Source organism: Mobula birostris, unplaced genomic scaffold (assembly GCF_030028105.1).
Source record: "Mobula birostris isolate sMobBir1 unplaced genomic scaffold, sMobBir1.hap1 scaffold_2106, whole genome shotgun sequence".
Lineage (NCBI taxonomy): Eukaryota > Metazoa > Chordata > Chondrichthyes > Myliobatiformes > Myliobatidae > Mobula > Mobula birostris.
The window spans coordinates 25,194-39,817 of NW_027275154.1; the positions used below are offsets into that span (position 1 = coordinate 25,194).

The following is a 14,624-nucleotide window of genomic DNA, read 5'->3' on the forward strand; positions in this document are numbered from 1 at the left end:
TCACTCTGTCTCTGACCCCGGGAGTATGTGATGAGACGGTGTGGAGGGAGATTCACTCTGTGTCTGACCCCAGGGGTGAGTGACGGGATGTTGCGGAGGGAGATTCACTCTGTGTCTGACCCCGGGTGTGTGTGATAGGACGTTGCGGGCGGAACTTCACTCTGTGTCTGACTCCAGGAGTGTGTGATCGGACGGTGTGGAGGGAGATTCACTCGGTGCCTGACCCCGGGAATATGTGATGGGACGGTGTGGAGGGAGATTCACTCTGTGTCTGACCCCAGGGGTGAGTGACGGGATGGTGCGGAGGGAGATTCACTCTGTGTCTGACCCCGGGAGTTTGTGATGGGACGGTGTGCAGGGACATTCACTCTGTGTCTGACCCCGGGTGTGTGTGATAGGACGTTGCGGACGGAGCTTCACTCTGTGTCTGACTCCAGGAGTGTGTGATGGGACGGTGTGGACGGAGATTTGCTCTGCTTCAGACCCTCAATGCTCTGTCCCCAGCTGAAACTGGTGTATCGTATGTGGGCCCGCTCTAAGCCTCGGATCTGGACAGATAGGCCCAGTTTTATCCTTATTGCTCTGACTGTATTTAGGAGACGTTTCTAATGCTGTTCAGGGCAAGTGTCGGGTTGACTCTAGTGATTCCCTGATTGAGAGGGAATTCATGGGAGCGGCGTCGTGGAGGGAGCATTGTGAACGGTTGGGGACATGTGTGAGCTTTGGTAAGGGCCGGGTGTCGGAAGCGCTGTCGAAGGGACTCTATGGAGGGAACGTGATGAAACTTGTGAGGAGGGAGTGGCGTGGGAGAAGAACATTCTTTGTGAAGGGCGCCGTAGTGTGAATGTCGTGGGAGAGGCGGTGCGGAGGAAGGGGCATTGAGGAGTGTGCGCTGGGTGATGGCATGGCATTTTGGAGGGCCGTTGAAGGACTGTTGTGTAGCGACGGGACTGGGAAAGGCGGGGAAGTGACAGAGAGGTCATTAAAATTTTAAAATCCACTCTCTCTCGTTTCTAACCGAACTATCTTTGCCTTTCTGCTTCCTGACTACCCATTCTCACTTTATCTCTCCTCTCATCTTCTCTGATCCTTTCTTTCTGACCTACTCTTTCCATTATCACACCCCCCACTTCCCTTCCCACCCCTCCCCATTTTCCACTCTGTCATCCCCTTCTCCTCTTTCTCCCCCTCCTTCTCCCTTTAGTCCCTCGACTGTACCCTCCCTCTCCCTTTTTCCCTCTTTCTCCCCTCTCCACCTCTTTCAAACAATATCGTCCCTCCTCGTCCTCTCCATCCTCTCTTCCTGTCTCTCAGCCTCTGCCACTCTTAACCCCATCTGTCTCCCTGTCTCTCTCCCTTCTGTCTCACTCTCTCCCACTCGTTTCCCTCTCTTCTCCAGCTTCCTCACCACCCCATCTACCCGTGATTTCACTTTCAGGGAATCGTGTCCCTACATCCCTGGATCCGTCTGTTCTGCAACACTCCTCAGGGTCCCTGTCTACCCGTGACTGCACCTTCAGTGAGCCATGTTCCTCTGTCTTGGCTCCCTCTGTTCTACAACACTATCCAGTAATACTCCCCACCCCACCGATGTGAAGGACACAGCCTGGGTTGTCATACTGAAATACGAGAACCGTCTCTTCACTGATCTAGATCGTATTTGCCCACTAAACCACTGCACCAGCCAATCGAGGTCCCACTATGGAGATAACTGGATTTACTGTTTACCACGCCGCCAACGTTAGGGCCGTCTCCAAGCTTCCCAACCGCAAGTTGTAAAATCTGCTACAAATGGTGAATATAGTTGCCAAAGATCTTTGGACCCACCTGCGACTCCCTGGCGAACACCATCAGTGACGGATTTCTAGCCTCACCCCACTCGAACACATCCTCCACCACATTCTCTCCACCATTTTCTACTCGCTCCCAAATCCTCCCTCTCCTGCACTCCCTCTTCTCACATCCTCACCCTGCACGCCTTCCTCACTTTACCTTCCACATCCCTCCCATGACTATACTGCCCCTGACCCTACCCGTTTTCACTTCTGTCCCCTCCACTCACTCCTACCCCCCAAGCTGTCCCCTATCGCAGGGGCCGGAGTCTCTCTCAGCCGGTCTGTGCAGCGCCAGAGGGAGCCCGACACAACGAACGGGGCGCGGGAGAGTTTACACCACAACCGCCTCCGCCTCCTCATCCACCACTAACTCCCTCGACCGCCACCTTGGAGAAGATGATGGGTAAGGAGAGCCGTTCACCTCAGTCTGAGGGAGTGCACTCACTCACTTCGGTGGGTCTGGGTGTTTTAACCGGGGCCGTGGTTTCTCATGGACACAGGGTCTGAAGCCCCGGCGATGAGCCGGAGCTGAGGGAGCGTCCGACGCGCAAACCAGGAAACAACTGGGACGGTGCAAATCTCGAGGAAAATGGAGGCTTTTTATTAGTGACACGAATCCCTCCGACATTTCCTTCCTTCTGAGGCGGCCATCATTCTCTACTCCTCTGTCCATAGCTTTCCTCAATCGTCTCCTTCGATTCTTCTCTCCCCCATCGTCTACCTTCTTAATCGCTCATCCCTCCCTCCCGGTTCCTCTCTTCCCTCTTTCTTCCGCTGTCTCTCCCAATCCCTCTCCGACTCCTCACACTCTATGGCTCCACCTCTCTCTCCCCCACCCCCTGTTTCGCCATGTCCACTTGTCTTACTTTCCCAGCTTTTTCCTCACACTACCCCATCTCTCACCCCTCTCTACCCACTCTGCCCCCGCTATATGCTTCTCTCTCTCCGCCAACCCCGATCTTGCCTTTTCTCTCCCTCCGCCTAACTCCCCACTCTCACCATTCTTTGCCCCGCCACTCTCGTCTCACTGGATCACGTTCTCCAACACCCTCAGTCTCTCTCCTCCCCCTGGTCCCTTCATCAGCTGTTTATCCGGTGTTTGTTTGTGACTGCCACATCCCCTTGTCAACATGGGCTTCCTCTGACAACATTTCCTTCCCCTCGCTGAGCTCAGAGACTCAGAGAATCTTCCACAGGAGGACAGTGCGAGACTTACATGAATGCGAAGATCGTCAAAATGGACTCACGGTCTCCTTCCAGAGGTTAGTGGGGCAGAAAGACGGAGGGAGAGAGCCCCATTATGTGTCTGATCACGGGAGTGTGTGATGGGCCGTTGTGGAGGGAGATTCTCTGTGTCTGACCAGGGGAGTGTGTGATATTACGCTGCAGAGAGAGCTTCACTCTGTTTCTGACCACGGGAGTGTATGATAGGACGGGGTGAAGGGAGCTTCACTCTTTTTATTACCGAGGGATTGTGTGATGTGACGGTGCGGAGGAAGCTTCACTTTGTGCCTTCCCACGGGAGTGTGTTATGGGACGGTGCGGAGGGAGCTGCACTCTGTTTCTGACCGGCACTGCTCTGTCCCCAGCTGAAACAGATGTTTCGTACTGGGCCCTATCTGAGCTGCGTGTCCCGACACATGGGCATCACATTAATCCTCATTGCTCTGACTGTGTTTAGGAGACGTTTCTAATGCTGTTCAGAGCAAGTGTCGTGTTGACTCCGGTGATTCCCTGATTGAGAGGGAATTCATTGGAGCGGCGTCGTAGAGGAGGCATTGTTAACTGATGGGGGCGTGTGAGAGGACAGTGATTTTTGGGAAGGGCCGGGTGTAGGGTGCGCCGTGGCAGGGTCTCTATGGAGGGAGCGTTATGACAGAGGTGAGAAGAGAGTGGCGTGGGAGAAGAACATTCTGTGGGAAGGGCGCCGTGGTGTGAATGTCGTGGGAGAGGCGGTGCGGAGAAAGGAGCGAGCGCTGGGTGATGGCATGGGATTTCGGAGGGTCGTTCAAGGTCTGTTGAGTAGCGACGGGAATGGTAGAGCCGGTGATGAAGGCGAGAGGTCGATAACATTTTAAAATCCACTCTCTCTCCTTTCTAACCCCACTATCTCACCCCTCTCTCCCCTTCTGCTTCCAGCCTCCACACTCTCCCTGTATCTCTTTCCCTCTCCTCAACCTCTTCTGAGGTTGAACAGGTTGGGTCTTTATTATTTAAAAGGTAGACTGTTGAGGGGGGACTTGATAGAGGTATTTAAAATGATGAGAGCGATATATAGAGTTGGCACGGATAGGCTTATTTTTTTCCACTGAGAGTGGGGGACATTCAAACAAGGGGACACGAGTTGAGATTTAAAGGGCAAAAGTTTAGGGGTAACATGAAGGGGAACTTCTTTACTCAGAGAGTGGTAGCTGTGTGGAACGAGAAGTGGTTGAGGCAGGTTCGATGTTGTCGTTTAAAGTCAAACTGGACAGCTATATGGACAGGAAAGAAATGAAGGTTATCGGCTGTGTGCAGGTCGGTGGGACTAGGTGAGAGTAAGCGTTCGGCACGGACGAGAAGGGCCGAGATGGCCTGTCTCCGTACTGTAATTGTTATATGGTTGTGTGGTTATATGGTTTTCCTTTCCTTTCTTTCTCACTCACTCTCTGCATTCTCTTCTCCCTCTCTTCCCTTCCCACCCCTCCCACTTTCCCCCCGCTGTCATCCCCTCTCTCTTCTCTCACCCCTCTCTCTCCCCTTCTCCCCGCTATCATCCACTCCCCCTCTCCCCTTTCCCCCTTTCACCCCTCCCCTTCTTTCAAACTCTCTCTGCCTCTTCGTCCTCTCCTTCCTCTCTTCCTGTCTCTCATCCTCTGTCACTCTTCACCCCATCTGTCTCCCCCTCACTCACCCCTCTCTCTCTCTCACCCTCTCCTACTCTTTCCCTTCTGTTCCCTCCCGACATCACCGCCACATCTACCTGTGAGTTCCTTTTCAGGAAATCGTGTCCCTGCACCCCTGGGTGCCTCCGTTCTACAACAATCCCCAGGGTCCCTGTCTACCTGTGACTCCACTTTCAAGGAACCGTGTACATGTACCTCCTGGGTCCCTCTGTTGTACATCACACCCCAGAGTCGCTGTCTACCTGGACTCCACTTTCTGGGAACCGTGTCTCTGCAGCCCTGTGTCCCTCTGTTCTGCAACACTCCCCAGGGACCCTGTCTACCTGTGGCTCCACTTTCAGGGAACGTGTCCCTGTACACCTGGGTCCCTTTGTTCTATAACAGTCCCCGGTGTCCCTGTCTACCTGTGACTCCACTTTCGGGGAACCATGTTTCTGTACCCCTGGATCCCTCTGTTCTGCAACGCTTACCAGGAACACCTACACCGCCCCCCGCCCCCCCAGTGTGAAGTCTTACCCTGGGTTGCCATACTGAAATAGGATAGCTTGCATTTCTCTGATCTAAATTGCATTTGCCCACTCGGCCACTTCCCCAGCAAATCGAGATCCCACTACAGAGATAACTGTATTCACTGTTTACCTCCCCACTATAGGAAGGATGTGGAAGCATTGGAAAGGGTACAGAGGAGATTTACCAGGATGCTGCCTGGTTTAGAGAGTATGCATTATGATCAGAGATTAAGGGAGGTAGGGCTTTACTCTTTGAAGAGAAGGAGGATGAGAGGAGACATGATAGAGGTGTAGAAGATATTAAGAGGAATAGATAGAGTGGATAGCCAGCGCCTCTTCCCCAGGGCACCTCTGCTCAATACAAGAGGACATGGCTTTCAGGTAAGGGGGTGGGAAGTTCATGGGGAATATTCGAGGAAGGTTTTTTACTCGGAGTGTGGTTGGTGCGTGGAATGCACTGCCTGAGTCAGTGACGGAGGCAAATTCACTCGTGAAATTTAAGAGACTACTAGGCAGGTATATGGAGCAATTTAAGGTGGGGGGTTCTGTGGGAGGCAGGGTATGAGGGTCGGCACAACAATGTGGGCCGAAGGGCCTGTACTATGCAGTACCATTCTATGATCTTTGTTAAGAAGGCGATAAGTATGGTTGCCTTTATTAGTCGGGCATTATGTTAACAAGTTAGGACGCTGTGTTGCAACATTATAATGCTCAAATTAGGCTGTATCAGGCGGATTGTACAACGTTCCGGTCACCACATTACAGGAAGGATGTCAAGGCTTTGGAGTGTCTCCAAGGAGTTTGAACAGGACGCTGCCTAGATTAGATGACATGTGTAACAACGAGAGGTTGGACACTTGGTTTATTTTCTCTGGAACGGCGGAAGTTGAGACAGAGGATTCTTTTTTTAGAATATGAGAAGCATAGAGAGATTAGACTGTTAGTATCTTTTCACCAAAGTTGAAATGTCTAATACCAAAGGGAATGTACTCAGAATAACACTGTGAGTCTGTTATGTGGTGAAAAGCTTGGTCTGCCTTCTCTGTGTGACAATAATAAACCAATTTACGAAATCTACCAGGCGGGATGTCCTAAACATACAATGGCTAGATTATTATCCATGTTCTCATCTGAGCTTTTGCCACAGACGGCAGATTTCCCATTGCGGATCAGTAGTTAACACCACTTGTCACTGACGACCAACCAACGGCCTCCGGTCTCTGTGTTCTGTAGACAAGCCAATTCGGATTCCAAATGGCCAATTCACTGTAGATCCAATGCATCACAAAATTATGAATGACTCTTCCATGACAGAGACGTTGCCAAAGGCCAGTCTAAAGTTAACTCTTTAACACCCTACTGCCCTGCACGATAATCCCAAGATTCCTCTGTTTGTCGCCATTTAAGTTCTGCCGTTAACTGTTTCCTGTCCCTTCACATTTACTTGGTAAAGCGCAAAGCCTCACATTGACCCGGGTTAAACTTCATCTGCCTTTTCTCCACCCACATTAACAACTGATCGATATTCCACTGAATCCATGGACGATTTTCTACACTGGCCACAATGCCACCAAACTTTGGCTCGTTTGCAAATTTACCAACCCACCCAACTCCATTTTCATCCATGTCAGTCCGATCCATCAACAATACCAGAGGTCCCCGCGCTGGTCACTGCGGAACGCCACTAATCACAGACCACAAGCGAGAATAAGTCCCATCCGTCAGCACTCTGTGCCCTGTGTAAGCAGGCCAACTCAAAGTTAAAATCTCAGTATTCAAAATACATTTATTATCAAATCTTCTTTCTTTATTTCTTTATATTTAACCCTGAACCACCCCGCCATTCAGGACAAAGCAATTCTTCAATGTAATCCTAAACTAATTTCCGAACAATTTACAACTTTGAAAAATAACAAACTCCGAATGCTAACGGACAATTCCCCATGATCTGTTGGATAAGGCTCTCCTGAGGGACTGACTCAAACGCCCAACTCAGGTCCATGTGGACAACATCCAGGACTCTAACTTCATCGATCACACTGAAGACAGTAAAACACCCCTCGAATCAGTGAGACAACAGTCAGAGTTTTCCAGAGTCATGGAATTTGAACTCTCAGCGATGCCGACTGGAAAGTTGATGAGATTGAGGGGGGGGGGGGGCGGGGGCGGGGGTGATCGTGGTGGACGGAGAGAGCGCCGATGTTGGGTGGGAGCGAAACCCTGTGGGTGTCACGGCTGAATTCACACATACTGAATGGTCTCTCTACAGGTGCGCATAAACAAGAGCCGAAAGAGAACATCGGAAATAGATCCTGCCTGAAGATCTGCCTGCTCTGCTTAGTTACGTCCGTCCTCGTCGCGATAGTGGCCGGGCTCTTGATCTATGGTGAGTCCAACGGGAACCGGATGGTGTCCGACCATTAGGAAGCGGAAAGGATTGAAGTGCCCGCGTAAAACCTCACAGTGACGCCGACACGGTTCTCAATGTCATAACGACATGACCCTCTTCGTAACACTAAGAGGACCGTTACCGTGACGCGGTCACGCCGTAACCGGCCCGCCCCTCAGCGTGACAACATCGCTACCCGTACAGCGACACGGGCAGGAACCCGCACCTCCTCGTGACACGCTTATTTGGAAACTGCCCTGACCGTGACACACCCGTCTCCGTGACCTGGAAATGCCCGGTTCCGAATAAGGGACCCGCTCTGAAAGTCATACCGGCACATTTCTCACAGTAACACCGACACAGTTTCGCCATGAGTATAGGAGCATAAGACATTCAGACACAGGAGCAGGCTTAGGCCGCTTGGCTCTTCCAGCCTGCTCCGCCTTTTCATCATGGAAGATCAATTTCCCTCTGAACCCCAATCTGCTGCCTCCTCCCCGTATCCCTTCATACACTGACTAATCAAGAATCTATTAACCTCTGCACTAAATAAACCCAATATCGCCCTCTACAGTCCCTTTGCAATTCTCCCTACGTTTAGAAAATAATCTACGCTTTTACTTCTTGCTTAAAAGTGCCTGAACAGACACTGTATTCCACCTGACACTTCTTGGCCAATTCTCCTCACCTATGTAGGTTTTCTATGTCCTCTCCTCTTCCTCTGCAACACCAGCCGCTCTACTTATCTTTGCACTTTCCGCAAACATGGCCAAAACCCTATTATTTCCTTCATCTACATTGCTGATATTTTATGTAAAAGGTAGCGGTCTCATCTCAGACCTTCTGGAACACCACCAGTCGTCGGTAGCCAACCAGAGGTTTCTCCCGTCATTTCATTCCCACTCTTTGTGTCCTGCAAATCAGTCACTGCTCTATGAATGTTTTTTTTTTTTTCCTGTGACAGCATAGGGTTTTAACCTGTTATTCAGCCTCATGTGTGGTACATTGTCAATGGACTTCTGAAAATCCAAGTACACAAAATGCACCGATTCCCCTTTGTTTAACCTGAGCCATGTTCCTACAAAGAATTTCAAGGACTGATCATGCAAGATTTTGATAAATCTCAATCTGTGTAGAAGATGATGAGAGGCATTGAACGTTTGGATAATCGGAGGCTTTTTCCCGGGGCTGAAATGACTAACACGAGAGGGCACAGCTTTGTGGTGCCGGAAAGTAGGTACAGAGGATATGTCAGGGTTTTTTTTTTTTCACCCAGACAGTGGTGGGTGTGTATAATAGGCTTCCGGCGAGGTTGGTGGAAGCAGATACGATAGGGTCTTTTAAAAGACTACTGGACAGGGACATTGAGCTTAGAAATGTAGAGGGCTATGTGTTACCCGAGATAATTTCTAAAGTAATTTCATTTTCGGCACAACATTGTGGGCCGTGGGCCATATTGTGCTGCGGACTTTCTCTGTTTCTAAGATTTTCCTTGAACGAAGCTATGCTGACTTCGGCCTATTTTATCATGGGCCTCCAAGTACGCCGAAAGCACACACTTAATAATCGACTGCAATATCTTGCCAACTACAGGGGTCGGAGTGACAGGCCAGTGATTTCCTTCCTTCTGCCTATCTCCCTTGTTGAAGAGTGGAGTGTCATCTGCAATTTCCGAGTCTCCGGAACCATGGCAGAATCCAATGATCATTGAAGAAGCAATTGTAATGCTCCACAATCTCTTCAGTCACCTCCTTCAGAACCCTGGGTTGTAGACCATCTATTCAAAATGTCTTGTCTACCTCATACTTCTCAGTTTCACAAGCACCCTCTCTGTACCAGTGCCACCTTCAGTCACTTCAGCCCCCCGACAATCTCAAATCTCACGCATAATGCTAGTGTTTTTCACATAAATCCTGTTGCGTAATCCTTCTTCAATGCCTTCACCATTTCCCTTTCCCCGTTACTATGTCCCCAGTATCCTTTTCCAGTGATCCAATATCTACTCTCGGCTCTGCTTTACACTCTATATACCTGAAGAAACGTTTGATATCCTTGGCTTTTTACCTTTGCAGTTTTGTAACTCGAGCCACAATGATTCTACAACTTACGATCCTATGCCACATCTTTCCAATCATTTTATTCCAGTTTTTACCAACAGAGTCACGCCGCTCCCTGTGCACACCTGCCTGTCTTTTCAATACAATGTCTGTCCTTGGGCGTTAAGCTCCCAGCTGTAATCTTCCTTCTGCCACGACTGAACGATATCCACGACGTCATATATGCAGTTTTATCTCACCGCTGAGTTTATTTAACCCCTCCCGAACAGCTCCAGAAAATCTGTTACTAAGGATTTTGTTTCACCTCGGGTTCAGTTACAGACAGTCCCATTTGTACAGTTCGTAGATCCTCCAGAAGGGATCTCAATGATCCGGAATTAGAAATCCTTGCCCCCGACAGCAATTAGTCAGGCACCGACATAACACTCACCCTGACACCTTCACGCATCTCACCATGACACCGACACGCCCATCACCATAACTCAGAAATGCACCTCACAGTGACACCGACTCACCTCTCATCGTAACAACCGACACGCTCTTCACAGGAACACATAAACAGCCTTTACCGTAACACTGATACGCGCCTCTCCACAACACGGAAACGGTTCTCTCCTTGACGCCGTCACAAATCCCACCGCGACAGTGACAGGCTTTTGACCGGAGCATGGACACACTCATCGTCGTGATGTCGACACATCCCTCAATACAACACCGACACGCCACTCACCGTGACACCAACACACCATTCACCCTCTCTCTCTCTCAGTGTTACAGATCCGTCAGTCTCTGATCGCCTCCGATCAAAAGTACCAGAGACTTTGGGAACAACATCAGGAGATGAACAGGACCCAGTGCCAATGTCTACTGCAAATTTACCAGCCGAACTCAACCCTTGAACCAATGACATCAGAGGATTCCCGCGAGGACATCCCCCAGGATAAATGTCTCAATAATGTTTCCGTCCCCAGCAACAACGTCTCCATCCTCGAACACAAAATGTTTAAACTCCAAAGCAACTACTCCATCCTAGTAAACAAATCGTTCGTCCTGGAAAGCAACCTCTCCGTCCTGAGCACCGATCTCTCTGTTCAGCATCAAAAGCAAACCGATCTCCGCCGAATTTTCAATTACCTCGAAATGCAGTGTAGAGCTCTGAACGAAACCAAGGCTCAAATCTGCCATCTGCTGACGAGGAGGAAAGGTGAGATAACAGCCGCCATTCACCAGTTCCTAATCACGGGATAGAAAGAGGAATCTATACCTTGTGGCTGGTCTCGGGAATGTTCATTATGAGGATGCGATTGGACCGACACCCGTAGGGTTACACCGAGTGTGTGTTATGGGACGGTGGGGTGGAGCGCCACCTAGTGTCCTACATGGAGAATGTGTGATGGGGAGGTGTGGAGGGAGAGACACCTAGTATCTGTACCCGGGAGTGCGTGATGCGGTGCTCCGGAGACAGATTAGCTCAGGGTCTGACGCCGGCAGTGCGTCATTCCGCGGTTGAAACCGTGTGTTTCTGATAGACCGTGCGGGGGAGCTTCTCACTGTCTGACCCTGGGTATGTGTGATATGACAGTGTGGATGGAGATTCGGCCTGTTACTGATGCCGAGTGTCTGTGATGGGACGGCGCGGAGTGAGCTTCACTCCGTGTCTGACACCGGGTGTGTGTGTTGGAAGGGTCAGGGGGAGTTTCATTCTGTGTTTGAACGCCGGAATGGGTCATGGGACCGGTGTGGAGGGAGTTTCATTCTGTATTTGACACTGCGTGAGTGTGATGGGACGGTGTGAAGGGATTTTTCCCCCCAGAGGAAGTAATGAAGGAGGATTCACTGTTCCGTGTTCATGATTTCCAGATCAAGCGTGTTCCCGGAATTGGATCAGAAATGAAGACCTTTGTTACTTCATATCCACATTTGAAATATCTTACGACGGAGCGAAACAGAATTGTTCAAACTCTGACTCAAAGCTTCTTGAAATAAATTCAAATGAGGAAGAGGTATGTGTCAGAAGACATATCCACATCAGAGTGGAGCTTCTTCCACACCGTCCCATCACATATTCCGGGGTCAGACACAGAGTGAAGCTCCCTCCACATTATCCCATCACATACTCCCGGGGTCAGACACAGAGCGTCTCTTCCTCCACACTGTCCTTTCGCACACTCCCGGGGGCAAACGCAGAGTGAAGCTCCCTCCACACCGTCCCATCGTATATTCCCGGGGCCGACACAGAGTAAATCTCCCTCCACACCGTCCCATAGCACACTCCTGGGGCAGACACTCATTGAAGATCCCTCCATACCGTCCCATCGCACACTCCTGGGGCAGACACTGAGTGAAGATCCCTCCACTCCGTCTCATCACACTCGCCGGCGGTCAGAAAGTGAGTGACGCTCCTTAAATTGTGCTCATTTTGAATCATTAATGACAGCCATTTAATTTCACAGAATTTTATTAACAAAGCTGTCGGCGACCAAAATAATTCATACTGGATTGGAAAATGCAAAGCCGGGTGAGATTAGGGTTCATGTAGGTTTTTGAAGAGAGAATGGGTCGTGAGTTTTATTTGGGGACTGATACGGGCTGCGAGAAGGGAGTGAACGTTGGGATTATATTGGGTAATGTCATGGGGCTGTGGGGTGAGAAAGGGGAGTGCGAGTATTTCGGGGAAAAAGACGCGGCCTTCAGATAGAAAGTGGATCAGGGGAAGTATTTTGGGGAATCAGACCGGCCTGTGGGGAGAGTGGAGCTGTGGGATTAGTTTGCAGATTGACACGGTTCCGTGGGAAGACGTTCAGAGTGTGGGAGTATCCTAGGGACTAACACGGGACCGTGGGGAGAGGCGGGCTTTGAGAGTAATGGGGAAGTAACAGGACTGTAGGGGGAAAATGGATCGTGGGGTTATTTTGAGGACTCCCGGAGCTCTGTGGGGAGAGAGTTGAGCAAGGGATCAATCTGGGGCTGACACAGGGCTGCAGAGAATGAGTCAGTGAGTGTTTTGGGAACTCGTACAGGTATGTGGGGAGAGAGGAGGTTAGTGAGAGTGTTTTGAGAATTGGTAGAGTTATGTGGGGAAAGATTGAGTCAGTGGGAGTATTGTGTGGACTGACACCGCTCGGTGAGGAAAGATTGAGTCAGTGGGAGTAGTTTCGGAACTGACACCGGTCGGTGAGGACAGATTGAGTCAGTGGGAGTAGTTTGGGGACTGACACAGGACTGTCTGCTGGAATTGTGTTGCTCCTTTTGAAATTGTTTACCCCTCCTTGACAGGAAAGTGGCCTCTAATGTCGTGTACAAGGTGAACTCTGGAAAGTTCGAATGCAGTGAGTGTAAATCCAGTTGGCTTCACAATTGCAAAAATGATCAGCACCGTTTCATCTGTGAGAAGACGGCACCCGTGTGCCTGGATATTCCTGAAAAGATCCGGAGACTTTGTCAAAAGCCTGTCGGCCCTACTTGAATCAAATGACTACACTTTCTTTCTCCCCCCGACTGTCACAAACCCCATCCTCTGCCCTTCGCTCCTCCCCTATTCTGCTCCCTCTCTGCATCACAATCTTACTCGCCATCTCGCCTTCTCTTTACCCTCGTCCCTCTAAACTCCTTCTCTCCCTCATATCTCCTCCCCTCCCATTTCCCCATTTCATCCGAATTTCTTTCCACTCACGTTCTTGTCTCACTCTCCCCGTCCTCTTACCTCCCAATCCTTCGATTCTCTACTCCGTCTCTCTCCCACTCCCTCTCTCCTTTTTTACAAAATCCAATCGCTCTCCCTCTTCTCTCTTCAGCTACTCTCACCTCAATCATGTGTCCTAATGTTCTCTCTACCCCAGCCCTGAGGAGAAAGAGAACACGCATTCGCCCTATCCGTACCCTTTTCAGAATAAAGCTTCAACGTTTCCGACCTCTCTGCATAATTCTGTCCCTCGACCCCAGGCAAAATCCCCGTAAATGTCCCCCTGCATTCTTTCCAGATCAGTGGCATCTTTCCCACAACAGGGCGTCCAAAACTCAACATCGTACTCCAAGTGCGTCCTCACAGATATCTTGTCGAACTGGAACGTGTCCTTCCGACTCCTGTACTCATGCCCTGACTGATGAAGGCCAGCATGCCCACTCTCCCAGCATAGAGGGAATGTATCGCATGTTTCCCAGGTGATTTATTATCAGTGACCTATACCGCCTGAGATTTAATCTTTTGCTGGATAGTAAGGCGCAAAAATGTGAAATTAATGTTAAGTACAAAGCGACAATAAATACCGCAAAAAAATGTGGAGTTGGTGCTCATGTGTTCAAAATAAAGTGGACGAGGGGAAGAAGCAGTTCCTGAATGGCTGAGATCTCAGGTCCCTGTGCCTCTTCCCCGATGGTAGCAAAGAGCAGGGAGATTGTCCCGGGTGGTGAGGAGCTTCAGTAATGGACGCCGCCTTTTCAAAGCATCGCATCGTGAGGATGTCCTCGATGCCGCAGAGCGTTGTGCCCCTGATGGAGCTGGTTCAGTCTACATCCCGACACAAAATAATCTGCAGATGCTGGGATCAAAGCAACACTCACAACACGCTGAAGGAACTCAGGAGGTCGGGCAGCATCCGTGGAAAAGATCGGTCGACGTTTCGGGTTGGAGCCGTTCGTCAGGACTGTGGAGGGAAGTGGCAGAGGCCCCATAAAGAACCTGGGGCGAGGGTGCTAGGAAGAAGTCTGGTAGGTTCAAGGTGAAAAGCCAATAAGGGGAAAGATAAAGCGTGGGTGAGGGGAGGCAGGGAGCTGATATCAGGAAAGGTGAAGAAAGAGTAGGGGAAAACACAGTGGGTAGTAGAAGGAGGCGGGACCATGAGGGAGGTGATAGGGAGGTGGGGGAGGGGCAGAGTGACATGGGCATAGAGGAAGGGAGGGGGAGGGAATTACCGGAAGTTGGAGAATTCTATGTTCATACCAAGGGGCTG

The 14,624-nt window shown here is 50.3% G+C and overlaps 1 protein-coding gene across 1 annotated transcript; it reads left to right on the forward strand.

Annotated features, from left to right (window-relative positions):
* Window positions 1-3,023: 3,023 nt before the first annotated feature.
* LOC140192677 (uncharacterized) lies at window positions 3,024-13,938 on the forward strand. The gene is made up of 6 exons (XM_072250196.1): window positions 3,024-3,097; window positions 7,499-7,615; window positions 10,445-10,879; window positions 11,536-11,678; window positions 12,129-12,193; window positions 12,952-13,938. The coding sequence occupies exons 1-6, from the start codon at window positions 3,052-3,054 to the stop codon at window positions 13,139-13,141; spliced, it is 996 nt and encodes a 331-aa protein (XP_072106297.1). The 5' UTR covers window positions 3,024-3,051; the 3' UTR covers window positions 13,142-13,938.
* Window positions 13,939-14,624: the final 686 nt, after the last annotated feature.

Excerpts from the sequence above, each read along its gene's own strand:
- LOC140192677 (XM_072250196.1), top strand. The coding sequence starts at position 3,052 with ATGAATGCGAAGATCGTCAAAATGGACTCACGGTCTCCTTCCAGAG. Across the intron at positions 3,098-7,498 it reads CTCACGGTCTCCTTCCAGAG|GTGCGCATAAACAAGAGCCG; the intron begins GTTAGTGGGGCA and ends GTCTCTCTACAG. Across the intron at positions 11,679-12,128 it reads TAAATTCAAATGAGGAAGAG|AATTTTATTAACAAAGCTGT; the intron begins GTATGTGTCAGA and ends TTAATTTCACAG.